The following is a 27296-nucleotide window of genomic DNA, read 5'->3' on the forward strand; positions in this document are numbered from 1 at the left end:
TATATCTGTGTATTCGCAAACATCCCATTAAATGTCTGCTCGCTATTGATCTCTCCCTTTATCTCATTTAAAACATAGAACATAGAAAATACAGCACAGAACAGGCCCTTCGGCCCACGATGTTGTGCCGAACCTTTGTCCTAGATTAATCATAGATTATCATTGAATTTACAGTGCAGAAGGAGGCCATTCGGCCCTTTGAGTCTGCACCGGCTCTTGGAAAGAGCACCCTACCCAAACTCAACACATCCACCCAACACCAAGGGCAATTTTGGACACTAAAGGCAATTTATCATGGCCAATCCACCTAACCTGCACATCTTTGGACCGTGGGAGGAAACCGCAGCACCCGGAGGAAACCCACGCAGACACGGGGAGGATGTGCAGACTCCGCACAGACAGTAATCCAAGCCGGAATCGAACCTGGGACCCTGGAGCTGTGAAGCAATTGTGCTATCCACAATGCTACCGTGCTGCCCTTAAGAACAAATAAATCTACACTATATCATTTTACCATAATCCATGTACTTATCCAATAGCTGCTTGAAGGTCCCTAATGTTTCTGACTCAACTACTTCCACAGGCAGTGCATTCCATGCCCCCACTACTCTCTGGGTAAAGAACCTACCTCTGATATCCCTCCTATATCTTCCACCTTTCACCTTAAATTTATGTCCCCTTGTAATGGTTTGTTCCACCCGGGGAAAAAGTCTCTGACTGTCTACTCTATCTATTCCCCTGATCATCTTATAAACCTCTATCAAGTCGCCCCTCATCCTTCTCCATTCTAATGAGAAAAGGCCTAGCACCTTCAACCTTTCCTCGTAAGACCTACTCTCCATTCCAGGCAACATGCTGGTAAATCTCCTTTGCACCTTTTCCAAAGCTTCCACATCCTTCCTAAAATGAGGTGACCAGAACTGTACACAGTACTCCAAATGTGGCCTTACCAAAGTTTTGTACAGCTGCATCATCACCTCACGGCTCTTAAAATTCAATCCCTCTGTTAATGAACGCGAGCACACCGTAGGCCTTCTTCACAGCTCTATCCACTTGAGTGGCAACTTTCAAAGATGTATGAACATAGACCCCAAGATCTCTGCTCCTCCACATTGCCAAGAACTCTACCAGGTGACCTCCCAGGTACCGTTAATGCATTCCGCATTCATATTTGTCCTTCCAAAATGGACAACCTCACACTTTTCAGGGTTAAACTCCACCTGCCACTTCTCAGCCCAGCTCTGCATCCTATCTATGTCTCTTTGCAGCCGACAACAGCCCTCCTTACTATCCACAACTCCAACCTTCGTATCGTCTGCAAATTTACTGACCCACCCTTCAACTCCCTCATCCAAGTCATTAATGAAAATCACAAACAGCAGAGGACCCAGAACTGATCCCTGCGGTACGCCACTGGTAACTGGGATCCAGGCTGAATACTTGCCATCCACCACCACTCTCTGACTTCTATCGGTTCGCCAGTTTGTTATCCAACTGGCCAAATTTCCCACTATCCCATGCCTCCTTACTTTCTGCAGAAGCCTACCATGGGGAACCTTATCAAATGCCTTACTAAATTCCATGTACACTACATCCACTGCTTTACCTTCATCCACATGCTTGGTCACCTCCTCAAAGAATTCAATATGACTTGTAAGGCAAGACCTACCCCTCAGAAATCCGTGCTGACTATCCCTAATCAAGCAGTGTCTTTCCAGATGCTCATAAATCCTATCCTTCAGTACCCTTTCCATTACTTTGCCTACCACCGAAGTAAGACTAACTGGCCTGTAATTCCCAGGGTTATCCCTAGTCCCTTTTTTGAACAGGGGCACGACATTCGCCACTCTCCACTCCCCTGGTACCACCCCTGTTGACAGTGAGGACGAAAAGATCATTGCCAACGGCTCTGCAGTTTCATCTCTTGCTTCCCACAGAATCCTTGGATATATCCCGTCAGGCCCGGGGGACTTGTCTATCCTCAAGTTTTTCAAAATGCCCAACACATCTTCCTTCCTAACAAGTATTTCCTCGAGCTTACCAATCTGTTTCACACTGTCCTCTCCAACAATATCGCCCCTCTCATTTGTAAATACAGAAGAAAAGTACTCGTTCAAGACCTCGCCTATCTCTTCAGACTCAATACACAATCTCCCGCTACTGTCCTTGATCGGACCTACTCTCGCTCTAGCCATTCTCATATTTCTCTCATTTGTGTAAAAGGCCTTGGGATTTTCCTTGATCCTACCCGCCAAAGATTGTTCATGCCCTCTCTTAGCTCTCCTAAGCCCTTTCTTCAGTTCCCTCCTGGCTATCTTGTATCCCTCCAACGCCCTGTCTGAACCTTGTTTCCTCAGCCTTACATAAGTCTCCTTTTTCCTCTTAACAAGCCATTCAAACTTCTTGTCAACCATGGTTCCCTCACTCGACCATCTCTTCCCTGCCTGACAGGGACATACATATCAAGGACACGTAGTACCTGTTCCTTGAACAAGTTCCACATTTCACTTGTGTCCAACCCTGACAGCCTATGTTCCCAACTTATGCACTTCAATTCTTGTCTGACAATATCGTATTTACCCTTCCCCCAATTGTAAACCTTGCCCTGTTGCACGCACCTATCCCTCTCCATTACTAAAGTGAAAGTCACAGAATTGTGGTCACTATCTCCAAAATGCTCCCCCACTAACAAATCTATCACTTGCCCTGGTTCATTACCAAGTACTAAATCCAATATTGCCCCTCCTCTGGTCGGACAATCTACATACTGTGTTAGAAAAGCTTCCTTGGACACACTGCACATACACCACCCCATCCAAACTATTTGATCTATTTGATCTGATATATTTGCCAGTTCATTTTCGCTAGTTCTGCTTTCATGGCCTTATGATTGCCCTTATTTTAAGGGCAGAGTGCCAGAGGTTATTGTGTCTATGGATGTGGAGAAGGCGTTCGATAGGGTAGAGTGGAGATATTTGTTTGAGGTTCTCGGGAGGTTTGGGTTTGGACACAAGTTTATGACAAGCATTTTGACTAATTCGATTAGTTCAGGCGATTTACGGTTACACAGCGGTACTAGACAGGGTGCCTGTTATCTCCACTTATGTAATGCGCTGGCTATTGAACCCACGGCTATTGCACTCGGGCATCAGGGGAGTAGTGGGTATTGTAAGGGAAGGCAGGGAGCATAGAGTCTCAATATATGCAAATGATTTGTGCTGTACATTTCCAATCTTTTTTTTAAATTTAGAGTGCCCAGTTCATTTTTTCCAATTAAGGGGCAATTTCGCGTGGCCAATCCACCTAGGGGCTGGTTTAGCTCAGTGGGCTAGACAGCTGGCTAGTGATGTAGGCCAGCAGCATGGGTACAATTCCCGTACCAGCTGAGAATTCTGAATTCTCCCTCCGTGTACCCGAACAGATGCCAGAATGTGGTGGCTAGGGGCTTTTCACAGTAACTTCATTGCAGTGTTAATAACTTTGGGTTGTGGGGGCGAAATCCACGCAAACATGGGGAGAATGAGCAAACTCCACACTGACAATGAACCAGAGCCGGGATCGAACCTGGGACCTCAGCACCGTGAGGCAGCTGTGCTAACCACTGCACCGCCGTGCTGCCCTGTACATTTCCAATCGGTTGGAATGTGTGGATAGAATAATGGGCACATTGGAGACATATGGTGCTTTTTTGGGCTACAAATTGAGTATGGCCAAAAGTGAAATGTTTCTGGTGAATGCCCTGGGGAAAAGGGCAGATTTGAGTGCCCTACCATTTAGGTTGGCCAGGAGCAGGTTCAGGATCTTGGGTATTCAGGTGGCCCAAAATCTACAGACTCTTAAACTCACTGTCTCTGAACTCAAACTTAAAGAGAGCTGCAGAGAAACAAGCTTATCATAAGTAGGTGTGTATGGCCGCATCCATTCCCTCACTGTGTAGCAATTGCTTCTGACTTCAAATTTTTCTGGGTATACAATGGAAGTATTGATCATGTGGTCACCTGGTTGAAACTGTCTTCAGATAATCATGATGTGGAGATGCCGGCGTTGGACTGGGGTGAGCACAGTAAGAAGTCTTACAACACCAGGTTAAAGTCCAACAGGTTTGTTTCAAATCACTAGCTTTCGGAGCACTGCTCCTTCCTCAGGTGAATGAAGAGGTGGGTTCCACAAACTCATATATAGACAAAGTCAAAGAAGCAAGACAATACTTTGAATGCGAGCATTTGCAGGTAATTAAGTCTTTACAGATCCGGAGAGAGGGGTATTCCCAGGTTTAAGAGGTGTAAATTGTCTCAAGCCAGGACAGTTGGTAGAATTCCGCAAGCCCAGGCAGGATGGTGGGGGTGAATGTAATGCGATATGAATCCAAGGTCCCGTTGAGGACGTACTCGTGTGGGTGTGTGTGTGTGTGTGGAACTTGGCTATACGTTTCTGCTTGGCGATTCTGCATTGTCGCGCGTCCTGAAGGCTGCCTTGGAGAATGCTTACCCGAAGATCAGAGGCTGAATGCCCTTGACTGCTGAAGTGTTCCCCGACTGGAAGGGAACATTCCTGCCTGGCGATTTTCACGCGATATCCGTTGTCACAGCGTCTGCATGGTCTCGCCAATGTACCACGCTTCGGGACATCCTTTCCTGCAACGTATGGCCAAGTCGCACAAGTATGTACCGCGTACCTGGTGGGTGGTGTTCTCACGTGTAATGGTGGTACCCATGTCGATGATCTGGCACGTCTTGCAGAGATTGCCATAGCAGGGTTGTGTGGTGTCGTGGTCGCTGTTCTGAAGGCTGGGTAGTTTGCTGCAAACAATGGTTTGTTTGAGGTTGCGCGGTTGTTTGAAGGCAAATAGTGGGGGTGTAGGGTTGGCCTTGGCAAGATGTTCATCTTCATCGATGACGTGTTGCAGGCTGCGAAGAAGATGTTGTAGTTTCTCCACTCTGGGGAAGTACTGGACGATGAAGGGTACTCTGTCGGTTGTGTTCCGTGTTTGTCTTCTGAGGAGGTTGGTGCGGTTTTTTGCTGTGGCACGTTGAAGTTGTCGATCGATGAGTCGAGCGCCATATCCCATTCGTACGAAGGCATCTTTCAGCATCTGTAGATGTCTGTTATGCTCTTCCTCATCTGAGCAGATCCTGTGTATATGAAGGGCTTGTCATAAGGGATGACTTCATTAATGTGTTTAGGGTGGAAGCTGGAGAAGTGCAGCATCGTGAGGTTATCCATGGGCTTGCGGTAAAGCAAAGTGCTGAGGTGACCGTCCTTGATGGAGATGAGTGTGTCCAAGAATGCAACCGATTCTGGAGAGTAGTCCACGGTGAGCCTGATGGTGGGATGAAACTTATTTTTGTTATCCTGTAGTCGTTTCAGTGATTCTTCATCGTGGGTCCAAAGGAAAAAAATGTCATCGATGTATCACGTCGGTTGAAGGTCCTGTGCGGTGAGGAGACTTGTTCAAACTTATGCATGAAGATGTTGGCATATTGAGGTGCGAATTTGGTCCTCATGGCTGTTCAGTGTGTCTGGATGAAGAACTTGTTGTCGAAGGGGAAGACGCTGTGATCCAGAATGAAGCGGATGAGTTGCAGAATTGCGTCTGGAGATTGGCAGTTGTCGGTGTTGAGTACTGAGGCTGTTGCAGCAATGCCGTCGTCATGGGGGATGCTGGTGTAGAGTGGTGAGATGTCTGTTGTGACGAGGATAACCAATCCCACTTATTCCAAGCACCAGGGACAAACCAGTCAGTCTGCAAACATCACAACAAGAAAACAGCAGCAGCAACAAAGGCAGCAAATTCTTAATCCTTACAAACTGTAGACTCCAACATCATCAGTTCTCCATGCCTATTCCTGTTCAAGTTTACCAGGACAGAGAACTGTCCATCTAGCAATAAAACAACAAACAATAACCTTGTGACCTGCAAAAAATCTACTTCTTCGAGGAATCCTCTAATAACTTTAATATAAGAGCTAGGTTATTGAATTCAACTAACTACACTTCGAGAATGGAAAAGATTCCTCCTTCACCAGGACTGCACCAGGATGAGTCAATCTCGACTTACAAACTATTTATTTGCTTATAACTTGTAAAATTGTACTATCCTGTTTCACTGTATTTTTCTCAAAAGTATATGTGTATGAGGGCCAGTTAGATCCTCAGGATGAACGCATGCAAAATCAAAATCCGCTGTATTTAAACCCATGAAAAGCTTGCTGCTTGTTATTCAAATCAACCATACGCTCGGATTCAGAAACAAATAAGCTTCTTCCTTTTCAAAAACACTCTGATTACAGACATTTAAAGGAGGGAACAGGATTTGCAGATCTCTCTAATCCCTGTCCGTAACACACTCCAAGGTCCTTCTGTTTCTCCACACGTTCCAGAAATTCATAATTTATTGTATATTTCCTTACCTCATTTGGTCTCCCCAAATGCATTACTTCTCCAAATTGAATTTGGTTTGCCACCATTCTACTCGCTTGATAGGTCCATTGATATCTTCCTGCAATCTGTAGCTTTCTTCCCCATTATCACCTATATGGCAAACGTCTTGGTCATGCCTCCTACTTTTCAGTCTAAATCATTAATATATGTCATGAACAACAAGGTACTGAGTATTGAGCTCTGCGGAACCCCAATGCTAGCTGTCTTCTAGACACTAAAAGACTACTTTGTTAAAAACCTTACTGTACATCATACACGCTACCCTTATTGACCCTCCTTGTTTCTTTCCCACAAAGTTCATTCAAACTTCGTCAGATTCGGCCTTCCCTTAACAAGTCCTTGATTAATCCGTGCCTTTCTAAATGATGATTTGTACAGTATCGCAGAATTTTTTCCAATAATTTTCCTATCACCGATGACAAGCTGACTGGCTTGTAATTACTCGGGCTATCACTTCCTCCCTTTTTACATGATAATACAAATGTTATCAGTCCTCTATGACAATGTTAGAAATGCAGGTCCCTTTAAGAGTAAACCAGGTCATGCTTCAGAGTGAAATGAAAGCAGGAGATGCTCATTGAAGCTTGTACTTAAGAGCTGGGTTTTTCTCCTGTAGGTAAGGCTTCTGGATAGTAAAAGGGTATAGAAAGGAAGAGTAAAAACTAGTGCTGAATTATAGAACATGATAAAACAGTTGTGAATCATCAGAATGGTGAATGGGTGTTGCTGGCTGGACTAGCATTTATTGCCCATTACTGAGGGCATTTCAGAGTCAACCACATTGCTGTGGATTTGAAGTCATAACAGATTTAATTCATGGAGTCCCTCCAGAGCAGAAGGAGACCATTCGGCCCATTGAGTCTGCACTGGTCCACTGAAAGAGCACTAGTCCCCTGCCCTATCCCTGTAAACTCAATTTAGCATGACCAATCATAGAATCCTAGAATTTACGGTGCAGAAGGAGGCCATTCGGCCCATTGAGTCAGCACCGGCCCTTGGAAAGAGAACCCTACTCAAGCCCACACCTCCACCCTATCCCCGTAACCCAGTAACCCCCACTTCACCTTTTTGGACACAGCATGGCCAATCCACCTAACCCGCACATCTTTGGACTGTGGGAGGAAACCGGAGCACCCGGAGAAAACCCACGCAGACACGTGGAGAACGTGCAGACTCCACACAGACCATGATCCAAGCCGGAAATCGAACCTGGGACCCTAGACCTGTGAAGTAACTGTGCTAACCACTGTGCAACGTGCTGCCCCCAATCTACCCAACCTGCACTGTGGGAGAAAATTGGAGCACCCAAAAGAAACACACAGACTGGGAGAAGCATAAAAGGATATTAGTGAGCCAGATGGCTTTTTACAACAATCATTTTAAGGGCAGCACGGTAGCATTGTGGATAGCACAATTGCTTCACAGCTCAAGGGTCCCTGGTTCGATTCCGGCTTGGGTCACTGTCTGTGCGGAGTCTGCACATTCTCCCTGTGTGTGCGTGGGTTTCCTCCGGGTGCTCCGGTTTCCTCCCACAATCCAAAGATGTGCAGGTTAGGTAGATTGTCCGTGATAAATTGCCCTTAGTGTCCAAAATTGCCCTTAGTATTGGGTGGGGTTACTGGGTTATGGGGATAGGGTGGAGGTGTTGACCTTGGGTAGGGTGCTCTTTCCAAGAGCCGGTGTAGACTCGATGGGCCGAATGGCCTCCTTCTGCAATGTAAATTCTATGATAATCTATGATTTCGTGGTTATAGACTTTTAATTGCAGATTTTTAAATTTAATTCAAATTTTCACTATCTGCCATGGTGGGATACGAACCCGGGTCCCCAGAGCACTTCCCTGAATCTCTGCCTTACTAGTCTAACGACAATACCACCATGCCACTGCCTCCCCTGGCATCAATGCCTGTAGCCAAAGAAGATTGGAAAATGATGGTGAGAGCCTCCACTATTTCTTTCCTTTCCTCCCTTGGCAGTCTAGGATACATTTCATCCATGCCTGGTGATTTGTCCATTTTCAATGATACGAACACCATAATATTTTCTCACACATTGTGCCATCCATAATTTCACCCCCCCCCCCCCTTCCTTTACTACAATGTCTGCTTCGTCCTCCCTTGTCAGAACATCCTCAAAATGACAACCAGCATGATAACTGTGCAACAGCAGGGAAAGTGCAGGCAGGTTTTCAGCGATGCATCGATTCTTGTTTTAATATCTATTGCACTGTAAATTCTATGATCTATGATGATCTAAGAAGTACAAAAGAACATTCTTTCTGATTGTGACTGATATTTCCTTACTTTTAATAGGATACCATCATTAAAACAATGTCACAGATTGGATTGGATCGGATTTGTTTATTGTCACGTGTACCGAGGTACAATGAAAAGTAATTTCTGCGAGCAGCACAACAGATCTTTAAGTACATGGGAAGAAAAGGGAATAAAAGAAAATACATAATAGGGCAACACAACATATACAATGTAACTACATAAGCACTGGCATTGGATGAAGCATAAGGGTGTAGTGTTAATGAGGTCAGTCCATAAGAGGGTCATTTAGGAGTCTGGTGACAGTGGGGAAGAAGCTGTTTTTGAGTCTATACGTGCGTGTTCTCAGACTTCTGTATCTCCTGCCCGATGGAAGAAGTTGGAAGAGTGAGTAAGCAGGGTGGGAGGGATCTTTGATTATGCTGCCCGCTTTCCCCAGGCAGCGGGAGGTATAGATGGAGTCAATGGATGGGAGGCAGGTTTGTGTGATGGAATGGGCGGTGTTCACGACTCTCTGAAGTTTCTTGCGGTCCTGGGCCGAGCAGTTGCCATACCAGGCTGTGATGCAGCCAGATAGGATGCTTTCTATGGCGCATCTGTAAAAGTTGGTACGGGTTAATGTGGACATGCTGAATTTCCTTAGTTTCCTGAGGAAGTATAGGCGCTGTTGTGCTTTCTTGGTGGTAGCGTCGACGTGGGTGGACCAGGACAGATTTTTGGAGATGTGCACCCTTAGGAATTTGAAACTGTTAACCATCTCCACCTCGGCCCCGTTGATGCTGACAGGGGTGTGTACATTGCTTCCTGAAGTCAATGACCAGCTCTTTAGTTTTGCTGGCATTGAGGGAGAGATTGTTGTCGCTACACCATTCCACTAGGTTCTCTATTTCCTGCCTGTATTCTGACTCGTCGTTATTCGAGATCCGGCCCACTATGGTCGTATTGTCAGCAAACTTGTAGATGGAGTTGGAACCAAGTTTTGCCACGCAGTCGCGTGTGTACAGGGAGTAGAGTAGGGGGCTAAGTACGCAGCCTTGCGGGGCCCCGGTGTTGAGGACTATTGTGGAGGAGGTGTTGTTGTTCATTCTTACTGATTGTGGTCTGTTGGTCAGAAAATCGAGGATCCAGTTGCAGAGTGGGGAGCCAAGTCCTAGGTTTTGGAGCTTTGATATGAGCTTGGCTGGGATTATGGTGTTGAAATGCAGATGCAGCTTTGCACAAATAATATACAGGAAAAGTACGAATTGACCTGTTCAACTTACTTTTATAACACAGACTCAACTATATCAACATACAATCAGAGGGCTCCAGATTACCAAACCTACCTGAGGCAAGTAAAATAGCATCTGTGTCCTGAAGAATGGATAGCAAGCAGAGAAGTATTCGTATCCACCATTCAGGATCCTGATAGGTTGCCGGCTGACCACTTCTAGGAGCATTGCATATTGAATAGCTGGACCTAGAATTGATACAATTTAAATTATTGACATGAACCCAAAAATGTATTTATTGTGAAACTTCAATTGAAACAAATTGGTCTAATTCATACAACCAATCCACCAATTCCAGGATCTGTGTCTCGTACCTCTGGCTCAGGATAGAAGCATTGGTTTGTGTATTCTAGTTGCTTTATAGTACTTCAGAATTTAAGGGAGGAATTTTACCAGATCCCAGGTAGGGGGCTAGAAGGTGGGGGAACGTGGGGGCAAGTAAATGCAGAGGAGTCTTGTCTGGGTAGCTCCCCAATGTGTTCCTGCAGCCTGGCCATTTTACCAGTGGTAGCAGTGGAATCACAGAAGCTGCCCCTACCTGAGCTAGTCTACTTAAATAATTAAAATAATTAAGGTGCTATTTTGAGGAGGCGGCCTCCCTGGGCGGTGAGGGGAGGGAGGGATGCCATCTGAGTCAAAAGGTCTATCATCCAAAGAGTGGTCTCTTGGTGACAAAGGCTGCCCCACAGCCTCAATACCACCACTGGAGGGATTATTGTATTAATTATGGTCATATTAATTTCCTGTTTTCATGCAAGGTTTGTATACTCGCAGAATGAAAGCAACCCCCTTCCTGTGGAATAATTCCATGGGCTGGGACTCTCAGACTTTAGTAAAGGCAACGGAGTCAGTCGAGTAAAAATAAAGTACTGGTTTATTCACGACAGAAACATATATACACACAGGACTCGGCTAGGCTTCACAAGTCCATTCCCTCTGCAGGCCTGTTCTAGCCAGGCCTACCTTATATATAACAGACCCCGCCCAGTAGTTAATGGGGGAGTGCATACTCCTTGAGCCACATGGGGACCATCATCAAATCTTTCCCGTGTGCTTCATGCGGGATATTGCGCATACCTTATTGTGCCCAAGTGACCTTTATTCATCTATTAACCATGATAAGAAACATCAACCGGTGGCATCAGAGCTGAGAATGATATCTTCTTAACAAGATTGGGCCTGGATTGTGATCAGGAACAAGCATCCTGTCTGGCTTCTTCTTTCAACCCAAAAGCACAAGGAGCAACTATAGCACCATCCTGCCTGACACCAGCTAACCCTGCATGGATCAGGAATCAAACTTGCAATCTTTCTCAATGTTATGGCTCAGTTATTCAATGAACATGCTCACTGAGATATCAGGGGAGTCAATATTGTTATAAGTACATACAGACATTAAAAATGCTTATTGGTATAAAAATTGGTGGCATTGATTCGGCCATCCGTTATGCACCCCGACCATCAATGAACTTGATTATTGGGTAAAACGCACAACAGGGCCAACACATCAATAATACTACAACTTTAAAAAATTTATCTAAACCATTATAATTATGTGCGCTGATTGTATATTTACCTACTTCATCAGATGATTTTGTGTGCCCATCATACACCACACAATACTTTACACACTCCAGCTCTATATCCTGCGGTAGCAAATAATTTCCATCCACATCCTGTAAAGTAACAATAGTGACTAAATTATTTGTAGAAAATAGAAATCCATATGGGAAATGTAAGGAAAACTAGTGAAATCACACTGCATTATTTTGAGGAGCTAATATTTCAGTTGAGTGAAAACACCTTGGCACAGTTCAGGTATGGGGCAGCACAGTGGATAGCATTGTTGCTTCACAGCTCCAGGGTCCCAGGTTCAATTCCTGACTTTGGTCACTGTCTGTATGGAGTCTGCATGTTCTCCCTGTGTCTGCGTGGGTTTTCCGGGTGCTCCGGTTTCCTCCCACAAGTCCCGAAAGATGTGCTGTTAGATGAATTGCACATTCTGAATTCTCCTTCCGTGTACCCAAACAGGCGCTGGGATATGGCGACTAGGGCCTTTCACAGTAACTTCATTGCAGTATAAATATAAGCCTACTTGTGACAATAAAGATTATTATATTATTGTAAAGTTTACACATGTCTGTGAGTTTCAGACTGGAACCAGGCATCAAAAAAAGGGACTTAAAAAAAAAATATTGAAACATTTTCTATTAGACTTCACTGAGCATATTTCAATATTCTGACATGCTGGGAGTGAGGGTGTTTGGTAACAATTTGGAAATTCATAAGTCTGGGTTTCATGTCATGCTGTGGAATTTGTATGGTGGAGAGGTCTGATAGTGGAAGATTGGGGCGACCAGAAGCAATTTTCTCATCTTTCTGCAAGATTATTCTCAACTCACTGCAGCTGTCGAACTTCCAGGAAATCCTGTATGGCCACAGTTAAACCTGAAAAGTATGGTAAATCCAAGGCACCCAGTTTATTAGCATATTTTAAAGGCCAACCCCACTCCTTGTCCCGATTGACTAAAAGACGGATATCTATGGTTTTGAGAAGTTTTCCCAATACAATTTCAGATTCATCTTACTTTCCCCGCCCTGACCCACACCAAATCCCACTGGCTCACTCATGTTAAAACGACTGACATCTGATTTAGTGGATTACAATCTCCATTAATCTTGAAAGAATGGTGCGGTACCAAGCTAGAAAAAAAATGCTTCTTGCAAAGCAAATCCTTAATTATATTTTGCAATAAGACTACACAATCCTCAAAGGTTATCATAGAATTTACAGTGCAGAAGGAGGCCATTCGGCCCATCGAGTCTGCACCGGCTCTTGGAAAGAGCACCCTACCCAAGGTCAACACCTCCACCCTATCCCCATAACCCAGTAACCCCACCCAACACTAAGGGCAATTTTGGACACTAAGGGCAATTTATCATGGCCAATCCACCTAACCTGCACATCTTTGGACTGTGGGAGGAAACCGGAGCACCCGGAGGAAACCCACGCACACACAGGGAGGATGTGCAGACTCTGCACAGACAGTGACCCAAGCAGGAATCGAACTTTGGACCCTGGAGCTGTGAAGCAATTGTGCTATCCACAATGCTACCGTGCTGCCCTAAGGTTGGACTTCCTTAATAAGAAAGGAAACTCCAGTAGTTTTTTAAAATTCATTTACGGGATGTGGCCGTTGCTGATTAGGCCAGCATTTATTGTCCATCCCTACTTGCCCTTAAGAAGGTGGGGGTGGGTTGCCTTCTTGAACCGCTGCAGTCCCTAAGATATAGGGTTGTTGGAGCTGCACTCATCCAGGCAAATAGAGAATATTCCATTACACTCCTGACTTGTGCCTTGGAGATGGTGGACAGGCTTTGTGGGTTCATGAAGTGAGTTACTCGCCGAAGGATTCCTCGCCTTTTATCTGTCCTGGTAGCCACAGTATAAATATGGTTAATCCTGTTCAGTTTCTGATCAATGATAATCTCCAGGATGTTGATTGTGGGGGATTCAGCGATGATAATGCCACGGAATGTCAAGGGGCAGTGATTAGATCCTCTTTTGTAGGAGATGGTCACTGCCTCACACTTGTGTGACATGAATGTAACGTGCTACTTGTCAGCCCAAACCTGGATATTGTCCAGGTCTTGCTGCATTTGGACATGGACTGCTTCATTATCTGAGCGGCATGGTAGCACAGTGGTTAGCACTGGTGCTTCACAGCAGCAGGGACCTGGATTTGATTCCCGCTTGGGTCACTGTCTGTGCAGAGTCTGCACGTTCTCCCCATGTCTGCGTGGGTTTCATCCGGGTGCTCCGGTTTCCTCCCACAAGTCCCAAAAGATGTGCTTGTTAGGTGAATTGGACATTCTGAATTCTCCCTCAGTATACCTAAACCGGTGCCGAGTGTGCCGACTGGGGGATTTTCAAAGTAACTTCATTGCAGTGTTAACGTAAGCCTAGTTATGACACTAATAAAGATTATTATTATTATTTAAGAGTCGCGAATGGTGCTGAACATTGTACAGTCATCTGCAAACAATCCCAGTTCTGACCTTATGATGGAAGGGAAGTCATTGATGAAGCAGCTGAAGATGGTTGGGCCTAGGACACTACCCTGAGAAACTCCTGCAGTGATGTCCTGGAGTTGAGATGATTGATCTCCAACAACCGCAACCATCTTCCTTTGTGCCAGGTATGACTCCAACCAGCAGAAAATTTTCCGCCTGATTCCCATTTACTCCTGTTTAGCTGAGGCTCCTTGATGCCATATTCCGTCAAATGAAGCCTCGATGTCAAGCTCAGTCCCTCATCTCACCTCTGGCATTCAGTTCTTTTGTCCATGTTTGAACCAAGGCTGTAATGAGGTCAGGAGCTGAGTAACCCTGGCGGAACACAAACCGTGCGTCCGTGAGCAGGTTATTGCTGAGTAAGTGCTGCTTGATAACACTGTTGATAACTCCTTCCATCGCTTTGCTAATGATTGACAGTAGACTGATAGGGCAGTAATTGGCTGGGTTGGTTTTGTCCCGTTTCTTGTGTACAGGACACACATGGGCAATTTTCCATATTGCCAGGTAGATGCCAGTGTTGTAGCTGTACTGGAACAGCTTGGCTAGGGTGTGGTAAGTTCTGGAGCAGAAGTCTTCAGTACTATTGCCAGGATATAGTCAGGGCCCAGACCTTCGGCAGTTTCTTGCTAGCCCGTGGAGTGAATTTTATTGGTTGAAGACAGACATCTGTGATGCTGGGGACTTATCATCCACTTGGCACTTCTGGCTAAAGATTATTGTGACTGCCTCAGCCTTGTCTCCTCCATCATTGAGGATGGGGATATTTGGACTTCTGGTTGCGGCTAGGCCTAGGTAGGTTGGACAGTCGGCAGCTCCCGCCGATAACGGACTTTTGGGCCCTTTTAAGGAGCTCCAGCGGCATTTGGACGACGATTCCCGGTGTGGGAAGGAAACAGTGAGGGTCCCCCAGCACTGTATGGAGTGGACCAGGAGGGGAGCGGTCAAAAAAGTGGCTTTAGAGAAGAGAGGCGAACGGGTGCGAAAAAACAAGGTGGCGGCGGGCGGGGATCAGGCAGTGGTCCCGGGAGCAGCAGGAGTTTTTAAGAAGCTGCTTTGCTGACTTGAAGGCGGAGATGTTGGCCCCTATGAAAGCGTCGATTGAAAGGCTGGTGGAGACCCAGAAGATACAGGGGACGGCGATCGAAGAGGTGCAGCAGAAGGCCTCTGATAATGAGGACGAGATTCTGGGCCTGGCGGTGAGAGTGGAGGAGCACGAGGCGCTGCACAAAAAATGGCAGGAGAAGCTGGAGGACCTGGAGAAAAGGTTGAGGAGGCAGAACGTGCAGATTCTGCGTCTCCCTATAGGCGTGGAGGGTCGGATGCTGGGGCGTATGTGACCACGATGCTGAGTAAGCTGATGGGTGCAGGGGCCTTCCCTAGGCCCCTGGAGCTGGATGGGGCGCACAGAGTCCTGGCAAGGAGGCCGAGGGCGAACGAGCCGCCGAGGGCTATGGTGGTAAGGTTCCACCGCTTCACCGACAGGGAGTGTGTCCTGCGATGGGCGAAGAAGGAGCGGAGTAGCAGGTGTGAGAACACCGAGATCCGGATTTATCAGGACTGGAGTGCAGAGCTGGCCAAGAAGCGTGCAGGATTCAATCGGGCCAAGGCGGTCCTCCACGGGAAGGGGGTGAAGTTCGGGCTGCTACAGTTGGCGAGGCTGTGGGTCATATACCAGGACCGACACCATTATTTTGATACGCCGGATGAGGCGTGGACTTTCATCAAGAATGAGAAGTTGGACTCGAGTTAATGGATTGCAGTATGTTATGGGGGTTGTTGGTGAGGGGGATGAGGCAGTGTTTGGGTGGGGTTTCCTCCACGTTTTCTTGTGTCTTTGTGGCCCGGGGCCCTCGGGGATTTGGGTGAGGTCGCAGTTGAGAGGAGCTGCGTCACAGGGGGTGGGGTCAGCCCAGGCAGGGAGCGCGGTTTTCCCGTGAAATGGTGGGGGCAGTACCTGAAGCGGGGGACGGTACTGTGTTCGATGTCCGCATTGGTTCATACGGGGTATAGGGGGTTGACTTTCTCTACCCCACTTAGGTGTTGGGGGGGGGTTGCTGGAGATTTGGATGTGGAATCCACAGGGGGATTGGAGGTAGAGGCGGGAGCGGCCGGGGTCAGCATGAGTCAGCTGACTTACGGGAATGCCAGGGGGTTAAGCAGTTGCTTGGCCGGGGGAGGGGGGTTTGGGGGGGGGGGGGGAAAGAGAGAGACTGGGTTGCTGCTGTGCTGACTGAGGGGAATTGATGGTATGAGGGAGAGTTGGGGCGGGGAGCCTCCGCCTGGGGGGCTGGAGGGTGCAGGAGGCGCGGGCACATGGCCGGCCTAAAAACGGAGATGGCTAGTTGGCCGGGGGAGGGTGGGTAGCTCTCCGGTCCGGCTGATCACGTGGAACGTGAGAGGCCTGAATGGGCCGGTCAAGAGGGCCCGGATGTTTTTGCACTTAAAGGGGCTAAAGGCAAACATAGCCATGCTGCAGGAAACACACCTGAAGATTGCAGATCAAACCAGGCTGAGGAAGGGATGGGTGGGACAGGTTTTTCACTCAGGGCTGGATGCGAAGAACAGGGGGGTCGCAATCTTGGTGAGTAAGCGGGTGGTATTTGAGGCGATCGGTAATGTGGCAGATAAGGGGGGTCGTTATGTTATGGTGAGTGGCAGGCTGCAGGGGGCCTAGGTGGTGCTAGTGATTGTGTATGATCCGAACTGGGACGATGCAGGGTTCATGAAGCGGATGCTGAGCCGGATTCCGGATCTCGAGTCATGGAGTTTGGTAATGGGAGGGTGGGGGGGGGGGACTTTAATACGGTCCTGGACCCAATATTGGATCGGTCTAGGTCGAGGAAGAGGCCAGCAGCGGCCAAAGTCCTGAGGGGGTTCATGGACCAGATGGGGGGAATGGATCCGTGGAGATTTGCCAGGCCAAGGGCGAAGGAGTTTCCCTTCTTCTCCCATGTACACAAGGTTTACTCACGGATAGATTTTTTCGTGGTGAGCAGGGCGCTAATTCCGAGAGTGGAGGGGGCGGAGGACTCGGCCATTTGCGATCTTGGACCATGCCCCGCACTGGGTGGAGCTGGGGATGGGGGAGGAGAGGCCAACGCCCGCTGTGGCGAATGGACATGGGACTACTGGCGGACGAGGTCTGTGGGCGGGTCCGGAGGTGCATCCAAAGATATGTGGAGGCTAATGATAATGGGAAGGTTTCGGTGAGTGTGGTCTGAGAGGCGCTGAAGGCAGTGGTCAGGGGGAGCTAATCTCAATCAGGGCCCACAGGGAGACGAGGGAGAGGAAGAGGATGGTGGGGGAGATACTGAGGGTGGATAGGAGGTATGCGGAAACCGAGGTGGAGGGGTTATTGAAGGAGCGCCGGAGCCTTCAAACGGAGTTTGACTTGCTAACCACGGGGAAGGCTGAGGCCCAGTTGAGGAAGGTACAGGGAGCAGTGTATGAGTATGGGGAGAAGGCAAGTCGGATGCTGGCGCATCAGCTGCGGAAGAGGGAAGCGGCTAGGGAGATTGGGGGAATTAGAGATGGGGGGTGGGGGAGAGGGGGGGGGGGGAACATGGTGCTGAGCTCAGCTAAGATAACAAGGTCCTTAAGGACTTTTATGGTAAATTATACGAGTCGGAACCCCCGGAGGGAGGAGAGGGGATGAGGCAGTTCCTGGACCAGCTGAGGTTTCCAAAGGTGGAGGAAGGGCGTGTAGAGGGATTGGGGGCCCCAATTGAGATGGAGGAACTAATTAAGGGGTTGGGGAGTATGCAGGCGGGCAAGGCCCCGGGGCCGGATGGGTTTCCCGTAGAGTTCTATAGGAAATTCTCGGAGCTGTTAGGCCCGTTGCTGTTGAGAACTTTTAACGAGACTAAGGAAAAGGGAATCCTTCCCCCGACGATGTCGCAGGCTCTGATCTCGCTTCTCCTCAAGCGTGATAAGGACCCGCTACAATGCGGCTCCCATAGGCCGATTTCGCTCCTTAATGTGGATGCCAAGCTGTGGGCCAAGATCTTGGCCACTAGGATTGAGGACTGTGTCCTGGGAGTGATTCATGAGGATCAGACGGGGTTTGTGAAGGGCAGGCAGCTGAATACGAATGTGTGGAGGCTTCTGAATGTGATCATGATGCCCTCGGAGGGTGGGGACGCAGAAGTGGTAGCGGCAATGGATGCGAAGAAAGCCTTTGACCGGGTGGAGTGGGAGTATTTGTGGGAGGTGTTCGGCAGATTTGGGTTTGGGGAGGAATTCGTAGGGTGGGTCAAATTGGTGTATCAGGCCCCAGTAGCGAGTGTTTCGACAAACCGGCGGCGGTCGGGGTACTTTAGACTATACTGTGGAACGAGGCAGGGGTGCCCCTTGTCCCCCCTGCTGTTTGCCCCGGCGATTGAGCCGCTGGCCATGGCGCTCAGGGAGTCCAGAAACTGGAGGGGGTTGGTTGGGGGGGGGGGGTGGAGGAGCATCATGTTTCACTGTATGCGGATGACCTGCTTCTGTACATTGCGGATCCGGTGGAGGGGATGGGGGAGGTCATGCGGATACTTAGGGATTTTGGAGATTTCTCAGGATACAAGCTAAATGTGGGAAAAAGCGAGCTTTTTGTGGTGTATAGAACATAGAACAATACAGCGCAGTACAGGCCCTTCGGCCCACGATGTTGCACCGAAACAAAAGCCATCTAACCTACACTATGCCATTATCATCCATATGTTTATCCAATAAACTTTTAAATGCCCTCAATGTTGGCGAGTTCACTCCTGTAGCAGGTAGGGCATTCCACGGCCTCACTACTCTTTGCGTAAAGAACCTACCTCTGACCTCTGTCCTATATCTATTACCCCTCAGTTTAAAGTTATGTCCCCTCGTGCCAGTCATATCCATCCACGGGAGAAGGCTCTCACTGTCCACCCTATCCAACCCCCTGATCATTTTGTATGCCTCTATTAAGTCTCCTCTTAACCTTCTTCTCTCCAACGAAAACAACCTCAAGTCCATCAGCCTTTCCTCATAAGATTTTCCCTCCATATCAGGCAACATCCTTGTAAATCTCCTCTGCACCCGCTCCAAAGCCTCCACGTCCTTCCTATAATGCGGTGACCAGAACTGTACGCAATACTCCAAATACGGCCGTACCAGAGTTCTGTACAGCTGCAACATGACCTCCCGACTCCGGAACTCAATCCCTCTACCAATAAAGGCCAACACTCCATAGGCCTTCTTCACAACCCTATCAACCTGGGTGGCAACTTTCAGGGATCTATGTACATGGACACCTAGATCCCTCTGCTCATCCACACTTTCAAGAACTTTACCATTAGCCAAATATTCCGCATTCCTGTTATTCCTTCCAAAGTGAATCACATCACACTTCTCTACATTAAACTCCATTTGCCACCTCTCAGCCCAGCTCTGCAGCTTATCTATATCCCTCTGTAACCTGCTACATCCTTCCACACTATCGACAACACCACCGACTTTAGTATCGTCTGCAAATTTACTCACCCACCCTTCTGCGCCTTCCTCTAGGTCATTGATAAAAATGACAAACAGCAACAGCCCCAGAACAGATCCTTGTGGTACTCCACTTGTGACTGTACTCCATTCTGAACATTTCCCATCAACCACCACCCTCTGTCTTCTTTCAGCTAGCCAATTTCTGATCCACATCTCTAAATCACCCTCAATCCCCAGCCTCCGTATTTTTTGCAATAGCCTACCGTGGGGAACCTTATCAAACGCTTTGCTGAAATCCATATACACCACATCAACTGCTCTACCCTCGTCTACCTGTTCAGTCACCTTCTCAAAGAACTCAATAAGGTTTGTGAGGCATGACCTACCCTTCACAAAGCCATGCTGACTATCCCTGATCATATTATTCCTATCTAGATGATTATAAATCTTGTCTCTTATAATCCCCTCCAAGACTTTACCCACTACAGACGTGAGGCTCACCGGTCTATAGTTGCCGGGGTATGTGAGGGGCCAGGAAAAGAGGTTGGGAGAGCTGCTGCTCAAGATGGTGGAGAGGAGCTTTCGGTACTTGGGCATCCAGATGGCCAAGAGCTGGGGGTTCTTGCACAAGCTCAATTTAGCGTGGCTGGTGGATCAGATGGAGGAGGATTTTAGGAGGTGGGACATGCTGCCACTCTCCCTGGCGGGCAGGGTGCAATCCGTAAAGATGACGGTCCTCCCTAGGTTCTTGTTCGTCTTCCAGTGCCTGCTCATTCTCATCCCCAAGTCCTTTTTCAAGCGGGTAAATAGGAGTATTACGGAGTTTGTGTGGGCAAATAAGACCCCGCGGGTTAAGAGACTGTTTTTGGAGCGCAGTCGGGGGGGGGGGGGGGGGGGGGGTTTGGCGCTGCCGAACTTGTGCAGCTATTACTGGTTAGCGAATGTATCTATGATTCGGAAATGGGTAATGGAGGGAGAGGGGGCGGCGTGGAAACGGTTGGAAGTGGCGTCCTGTACAGATACTAGCCTGGGGGCACTGGTGACAGCACCGTTGCCGCTTCCGTCAAAACGGTATACTCGGTGGTGGCGACACTGGGGATTTGGGGCAGTGGAGACGGCATGGGGGGAGGTAGGGGCCTCAGTCTGGACCCCGATACGGAATAACCACAGGTTTGTTCCAGGTAGGATAGACGGCGGTTCCTAAGCTGGCACAGGGCGGGAATCAAAAGGATGGGGGACTTGTTTATCGATGGGACTTTTGCCAGTCTGAGGGCGCTAGAGGAGAAATTTGGGTTGCCGCCGGGGAACACTTTTAGGTACATGTTCGGGTGTTTGTGAAAAAGCAGGTGGGGGAATTCCCGCTGCGACCTGCCCGGAGGATACAGGACAGGGTGGTCTCGGGCGTGTGGGTGGGGGATGGCAAAGTATCAGACGTATACCAGGAGCTGCAGGAGGCCTCGGTGGAGGAGCTGAAGGGCAAGTGGGAGGAGGAGTTGGATGAGTGCCTGTGGGCTGACGCCCTGGGCAGGGTCAATTCCTCCTCATCCTGCGCCAGGCTGAGCCTGATTCAGTTTAAAGTGGTGCACCGTGCGCATCTAACAGGGGTGAGAATGAGTAAGTTCATTGGGGTAGAGGACAGGGGTATCGGATGATCCGGGAGTGCAGGAGTTGAAAGAGGCCGGAGTTCTGGCCTTTACCTCCTTGGTAGCCCGGAGAAGGCTCTTGTTAATGTGGAGGGACACGTAGTCCCCAAGCGTAGAGGCTTGGGTCAGGGACATGGCGGGGTTTCTCAGGTTGGAGAAGATGAAGTTTGCCTTGTGAGGGTCCTTGCAGGGGTTCTCCAGGCGGTGGCAACCGTTCCTTGACTTTCTCGCAGAACGTTAGATGGAGGTCAGCAGCAGCAGCAATCCAGAGAGGGGCGGGGAGGGATTGATTTCATTTTATTTGTAAGGGGCAAATGCCTCACTTTGTTTTGCTTTGTTTGTTAAATTGTTAATTTGTTAGAGGGTTAAGTTGTTTTTGTTGGCATATTGTTTTGTTCCCTTTGCATTATATTTTCTTTTGTGGTGGTTTGTAAAAATTATTGAAAAACTTTGAATAAAAACATTTATATAAAAAAAAAAGAGGATGGGGATATTTGTGGAGCCTCCTCCTCCAGTGAGTTGTTTAATTGTCCATCACCATTCACAGCTGGATGTGGCAGGACTACAGAGCTTAGGTCTGATTCGTTCATTGTGGAATCACTTAGTTCTGTCTATTACTTGCTGCCTATGCTATTTGGCACACAAGTAGTCCTGTGTTGTAGCTTCACCAGGTTGACACCTCATTTTTCAGTACATCTGTTGTTGCTTCTGGCATTCTCCCCTGCAGTCTTCGTTGAACCAGGGTTGATCCCCTGGCTTGGTGGTAATGGTAGAGTGGGAGATATGCCGGACCATGAGGTTGCAGATTATGGTTCAATATAATTCTGCTGCCGCTGATGGCCCACAGCGCCTCATGGATGCCCAGTCTTGAGTTGATAAATCTGTTTGAAATCTATCCCATTTAGCATGGTGATGGTGCCACACAACACGATGGAGGGTATCCTCAATGTGAAGACGGGACTTTGTCTCCACAAGAACTGTGCAGTGGTCACTTCTACCGATACTGTCAAGGACAGATGCATCTGCAGCAGGCAGATTTGTGAGGATGAGGTCAAGTCTGTTTTTCCCTCTTGTTGATTCCCGCACCACCTGCTGCAGTCCCAGTCTAACAGTTATGACCTTTAGGACCTGGCCAGCTCGGTCTGTGGTGGTACTACCGAGTCACTCTTGGTGATGGACATTGAAGTACCCCACTCAGAGCATATTCTGCGCCCTTGCCATCCTCAGTGTTTCCTCCAAGTGGTGTTCAACATGGAGGAGTACTGATTCATCAGCTGATAACAAAGAACAAAGAAATGTACAGCACAGGAACAGGCCCTTCGGCCCTCCAAGCCCGTGCCGACCATGCTGCCTGACTAAACTACAATCTTCTACACTTCCTGGGTCCGTATCCCTCTATTCCCATCCTATTCATGTATTTGTCAAGATGCCCCTTAAATGTCACTATCGTCCCTGCTTCCACCACCTCCTCCGGTAGCGAGTTCCAGGCACCCACTACCCTCTGCGTAAAAAACTTGCCTCGTACATCTACTCTAAACCTTGCCCCTCTCACCTTAAACCTATGCCCCCTAGTAATTGACCCCTCTACCCTGGGGAAAAGCCTCTGACTATCCACTCTGTCTATGCCCCTCATAATTTTGTATACCTCTATCAGGTCTCCCCTCAACCTCCTTCGTTCCAGTGAGAACAAACCAAGTTTATTCAACCGCTCCTCATAGCTAATGCCCTCCATACTAGGCAACATTCTGGTAAATCTCTTCTGCACCCTCTCTAAAGCCTCCACATCCTTCTGGTAGTGTGGCGACCAGAATTGAACACTATACTCCAAGTGTGGCCTAACTAAGGTTCTATACAGCTGCAACATGGCTTGCCAATTCTTATACTCAATGTCCCGGCCAATGAAGGCAAGCATGCCGTATGCCTTCTTGACTACCTTCTCCACCTGTGTTGCCCCTTTCAATGACCTGTGGACGTGTACTCCTAGATCTCTTTGACTTTCAATACTCTTGAGGGTTCTACCATTCACTGTATATTCCCTACCTGCATTAGACCTTCCAAAATGCATTACCTCACATTTGTCCGGATTAAACTCCATCTGCCATCTCTCCGCCCAAGTCTCCAAACAATCTAAATCCTGCTGTATCCTCCGACAGTCCTCATCGCTATCCGCAATTCCACCAACCTTTGTGTCGTCTGCAAACTTACTAATCAGACCAGTTACATTTTCCTCCAAATCATTTATATATACTACAAAGAGCAAAGGTCCCAGCACTGATCCCTGTGGAACACCACTGGTCACAGCCCTCCAATGAGAAAAGCATACTTCCATTGCTACTCTCTGCCTTCTATGGCCTAGCCAGTTCTGTATCCACCTTGCCAGCTCACCCCTGATCCCGTGTGACTTCACCTTTTGTACTAGTCTACCATGAGGGACCTTGTCAAAGGCCTTACTGAAGTCCATATAGACAACATCCACTGCCCTACCTGCATCAATCATCTTAGTGACCTCCTCGAAAAACTCTTATCAAGTTAGTGAGACACGACTTCCCCTTCACAAAACCGTGCTGCCTCTCACTAATACGTCCATTTGCTTCCAAATGGGAGTAAATCCTGTCTCGAAGAATTCTCTCCAGTAATTTCCCTACCACTGAAGTAAGGCTCACCGGCCTGTAGTTCCCAGGATTATCCTTGCTACCCTTCTCAAACAGAGGAACAACATTGGCTATTCTCCAGTCCTCCGGGACATCCCCTGAAGACAGCGAGGATCCAAAGATTTCTGTCAAGGCCTCAGCAATTTCCTCTCCTTCAGTATTCTGGGGTAGTTCCCATCAGGCCTTGGGGACTTATCTACCTTAATATTTTTTAAGACACCCAACACCTCGTCTTTTTGGATCTCAATGTGACCCAGGCTATCTACACACCCTTCTCCAGACTCAACATCTAACAATTTCTTCTCTTTGGTGAATACTGATGCAAAGTATTCATTTAGTACCTCGCCCATTTCCTCTGGCTCCACACATAGATTCCCTTGCCTATCCTTCAGTGGGCCAACCCTTTCCCTGGCTACCCTCTTGCTTTTTATGTACGTGTAAAAAGCCTTGGGATTTTCCTTAACCCTAGTTGCCAATGACTTTTCGTGACCCCTTCTAGCCCTCCTGACTCCTTGCTTAAGTTCCTTCCTACTTTCCTTATATTCCTCGCAGGCTTCGTCTGTTCCCAGCCTTTTAGCCCTGACAAATGCCTCCTTTTTCTTTTTGACGAGGCCTACAATATCTCTCGTCATCCAAGGTTCCCGAAAATTGCCGTATTTATCCTTCTTCCTCACAGGAACATGCCGGTCCTGAATTCCTTTCAACTGCCACTTGAAAGCCTCCCACATGTGAGATGTTGATTTGCCCTCAAACATCCGCCCCCAATTTATGTTCTTCAGTTCCCGCCTAATATTGTTATAATTAGCCTTCCCCCAATTTAGCACATTCATCCTAGGACCACTCTTATCCTTGTCCACCAGTACTTTAAAACTTACTGAATTGTGGTCACTGTTACCGAAATGCTCCCCTACTGAAACATCTACCACCTGGCCGGGCTCATTCCCCAATACCAGGTCCAGTACCGCCCCTTCCCTAGTTGGACTGTCTACATATTGTTTTAAGAAGCCCTCCTGGATGCTCCTTACAAACTCCGCCCCGTCTAAGCCCCTGGCACTAAGTGAGTCCCAGTCAATATTGGGGAAGTTGAAGTCTCCCATCACCACAACCCTGTTGTTTTTACTCTTTTCCAAAATCTGTCTACCTATCTGCTCCTCTATCTCCCGCTGGCTGTTGGGAGGCCTGTAGTAAACCCCCAACGTTGTGACTGCACCCTTCTTATTCCTGATCTCTACCCATATAGCCTCACTGCCCTCTGAGGTGTCCTCTCGCAGTACAGCTGTGATATTCTCCCGAACCAGTAGCGCAACTCCGCCTCCCCTTTTACATCCCCCTCTATCCCGCCTGAAACATCTAAATCCTGGAACGTTTAGCTGCCAATCCTGCCCTTCCCTCAACCAGGTCTCTGTAATGGCAACAACATCATAGTTCCAAGTACTAATCCAAGCTCTAAGTTCATCTGCCTTACCCGTAATACTTCTTGCATTAAAACATATGCACTTCAGGCCACCAGACCCGCTGTGTTCAGCAACTTCTCCCTGTCTGCTCTGCCTCAGAGCCACACTGTCCCTATTCCCTAGTTCTCCCTCAATGCTCTCACCTTCTGACCTATTGCTCCCGTGCCCACCCCCCTGCCATACTAGTTTAAACCCTCCCGTGTAAAAGAGGGGGAGGTGTGGCGCTGCTAGTCAAGAGCAGTATTACGGTGGCAGAGAGGATGCTAGATGGGGACTCTTCTTCCGAGGTAGTATGGGCTGAAGTTAGAAACAGGAAAGGAGAGGTCACCCTGTTGGGAGTTTTTTATAGGCCTCCTAATAGTTCTAGGGATGTAGAGGAAAGGATGGCGAAGATGATTCTGGATAAGAGCGAAAGTAACAGGGTAGTTATTATGGGAGACTTTAACTTTCCAAATAGTGACTGGAAAAGATATAGTTCGAGTACAATAGATGGGTTGTTTTTTGTACAGTGTGTGCAGGAGGGTTTCCTGAAACAATATGTTGACAGGCCAACAAGAGGCGAGGCCACGTTGGATTTGGTTTTGGGTAATGAACCAGGCCAGGTGTTGGATTTGGAGGTAGGAGAGCACTTTGGGGACAGTGACCACAATTCGGTGACGTTTACGTTAATGATGGAAAGGGATAAGTATACACCGCAGGGCAAGAGTTATAGCTGGGGAAGGGCAATTATGATGCCATTAGACGTGACTTGGGGGGGATAAGGTGGAGAAGTAGGCTGCAAGTGTTGGGCACACTGGATAAGTGGGGCTTGTTCAAGGATCAGCTACTGCGTGTTCTTGATAAGTATGTACCGGTCAGGCAGGGAGGAAGGCGTCGAGCGAGGGAACCGTGGTTTACCAAGGAAGTGGAATCTCTTGTTAAGAGGAAGAAGGAGGCCTATGTGAAGATGAGGTGTGAAGTTTCAGTTGGGGCGATGGATAGTTACAAGGTAGCAAGGAAGGATCTAAAGAGAGAGCTAAGACGAGCAAGGAGGGGACATGAGAAGTATTTGGCAGGAAGGATCAAGGAAAACCCAAAAGCTTTCTATAGGTATGTCAGGAATAAGCGAATGACTAGGGAAAGAGTAGGACCAGTCAAGGACAGGGATGGGAAATTGTGTGTGGAGTCTGAAGAGATAGGCGAGATACTAAATGAATATTTTTCGTCAGTATTCACTCAGGAAAAAGATAATGTTGTGGAGGAGAATGCTGAGCCCCAGGCTAATAGAATAGATGGCATTGAGGTACGTAGGGAAGAGGTGTTGGCAATTCTGGACAGGCTGAAAATAGATAAGTCCCCGGGACCTGATGGGATTTATCCTAGGATTCTCTGGGAGGCCAGGGAAGAGATTGCTGGACCTTTGGCTTTGATTTTTATGTCATCATTGGCTACAGGAATAGTGCCAGAGGACTGGAGGACAGCAAATGTGGTCCCTTTGTTCAGAAAGGGGAGCAGAGACAACCCTGGCAACTATAGACCGGTGAGCCTCATGTCTGTAGTGGGTAAAGTCTTGGAGGGGATTATAAGAGACAAGATTTATAATCATCTAGATAGGAATAATATGATCAGGGATAGTCAGCATGGCTTTGTGAAGGGTAGGTCATGCCTCACAAACCTTATTGAGTTCTTTGAGAAGGTGACTGAACAGGTAGACGAGGGTAGAGCAGTTGATGTGGTGTATATGGATTTCAGCAAAGCGTTTGATAAGGTTCCCCACGGTAGGCTATTGCAAAAAATACGGAGGCTGGGGATTGTGGGTGATTTAGAGATGTGGATCAGAAATTGGCTAGCTGAAAGAAGACAGAGGGTGGTGGTTGATGGGAAATGTTCAGAATGGAGTACAGTCACAAGTGGAGTACCACAAGGATCTGTTCTGGGGCCGTTGCTGTTTGTCATTTTTATCAATGACCTAGAGGAAGGCGCAGAAGGGTGGGTGAGTAAATTTGCAGACGATACTAAAGTTGGCGGTGTTGTCGATAGTGTGGAAGGATGTAGCAGGTTA

General features: G+C 47.9%; 1 protein-coding gene across 2 annotated transcripts in view; it reads right to left on the reverse strand.

Annotated features, from left to right (window-relative positions):
* Nucleotides 1-27296, reverse strand: part of styxl1 (serine/threonine/tyrosine interacting-like 1) — an 87404-nt gene that overhangs the window by 25994 nt on the left and 34114 nt on the right. For both annotated transcript variants that reach the window (XM_072469195.1, XM_072469196.1), the window contains exons 3-4: nt 11562-11661; nt 10040-10173 (exon numbers count right to left, since the gene is read on the reverse strand). In XM_072469195.1, the coding sequence (XP_072325296.1) occupies nt 10040-10173; nt 11562-11661 (234 nt within the window). The remainder of the gene's footprint in view (nt 1-10039; nt 10174-11561; nt 11662-27296) is intronic.

This window comes from Scyliorhinus torazame, chromosome 12 (genome assembly GCF_047496885.1).
Source record: "Scyliorhinus torazame isolate Kashiwa2021f chromosome 12, sScyTor2.1, whole genome shotgun sequence".
NCBI classification, from domain to species: domain Eukaryota; kingdom Metazoa; phylum Chordata; class Chondrichthyes; order Carcharhiniformes; family Scyliorhinidae; genus Scyliorhinus; species Scyliorhinus torazame.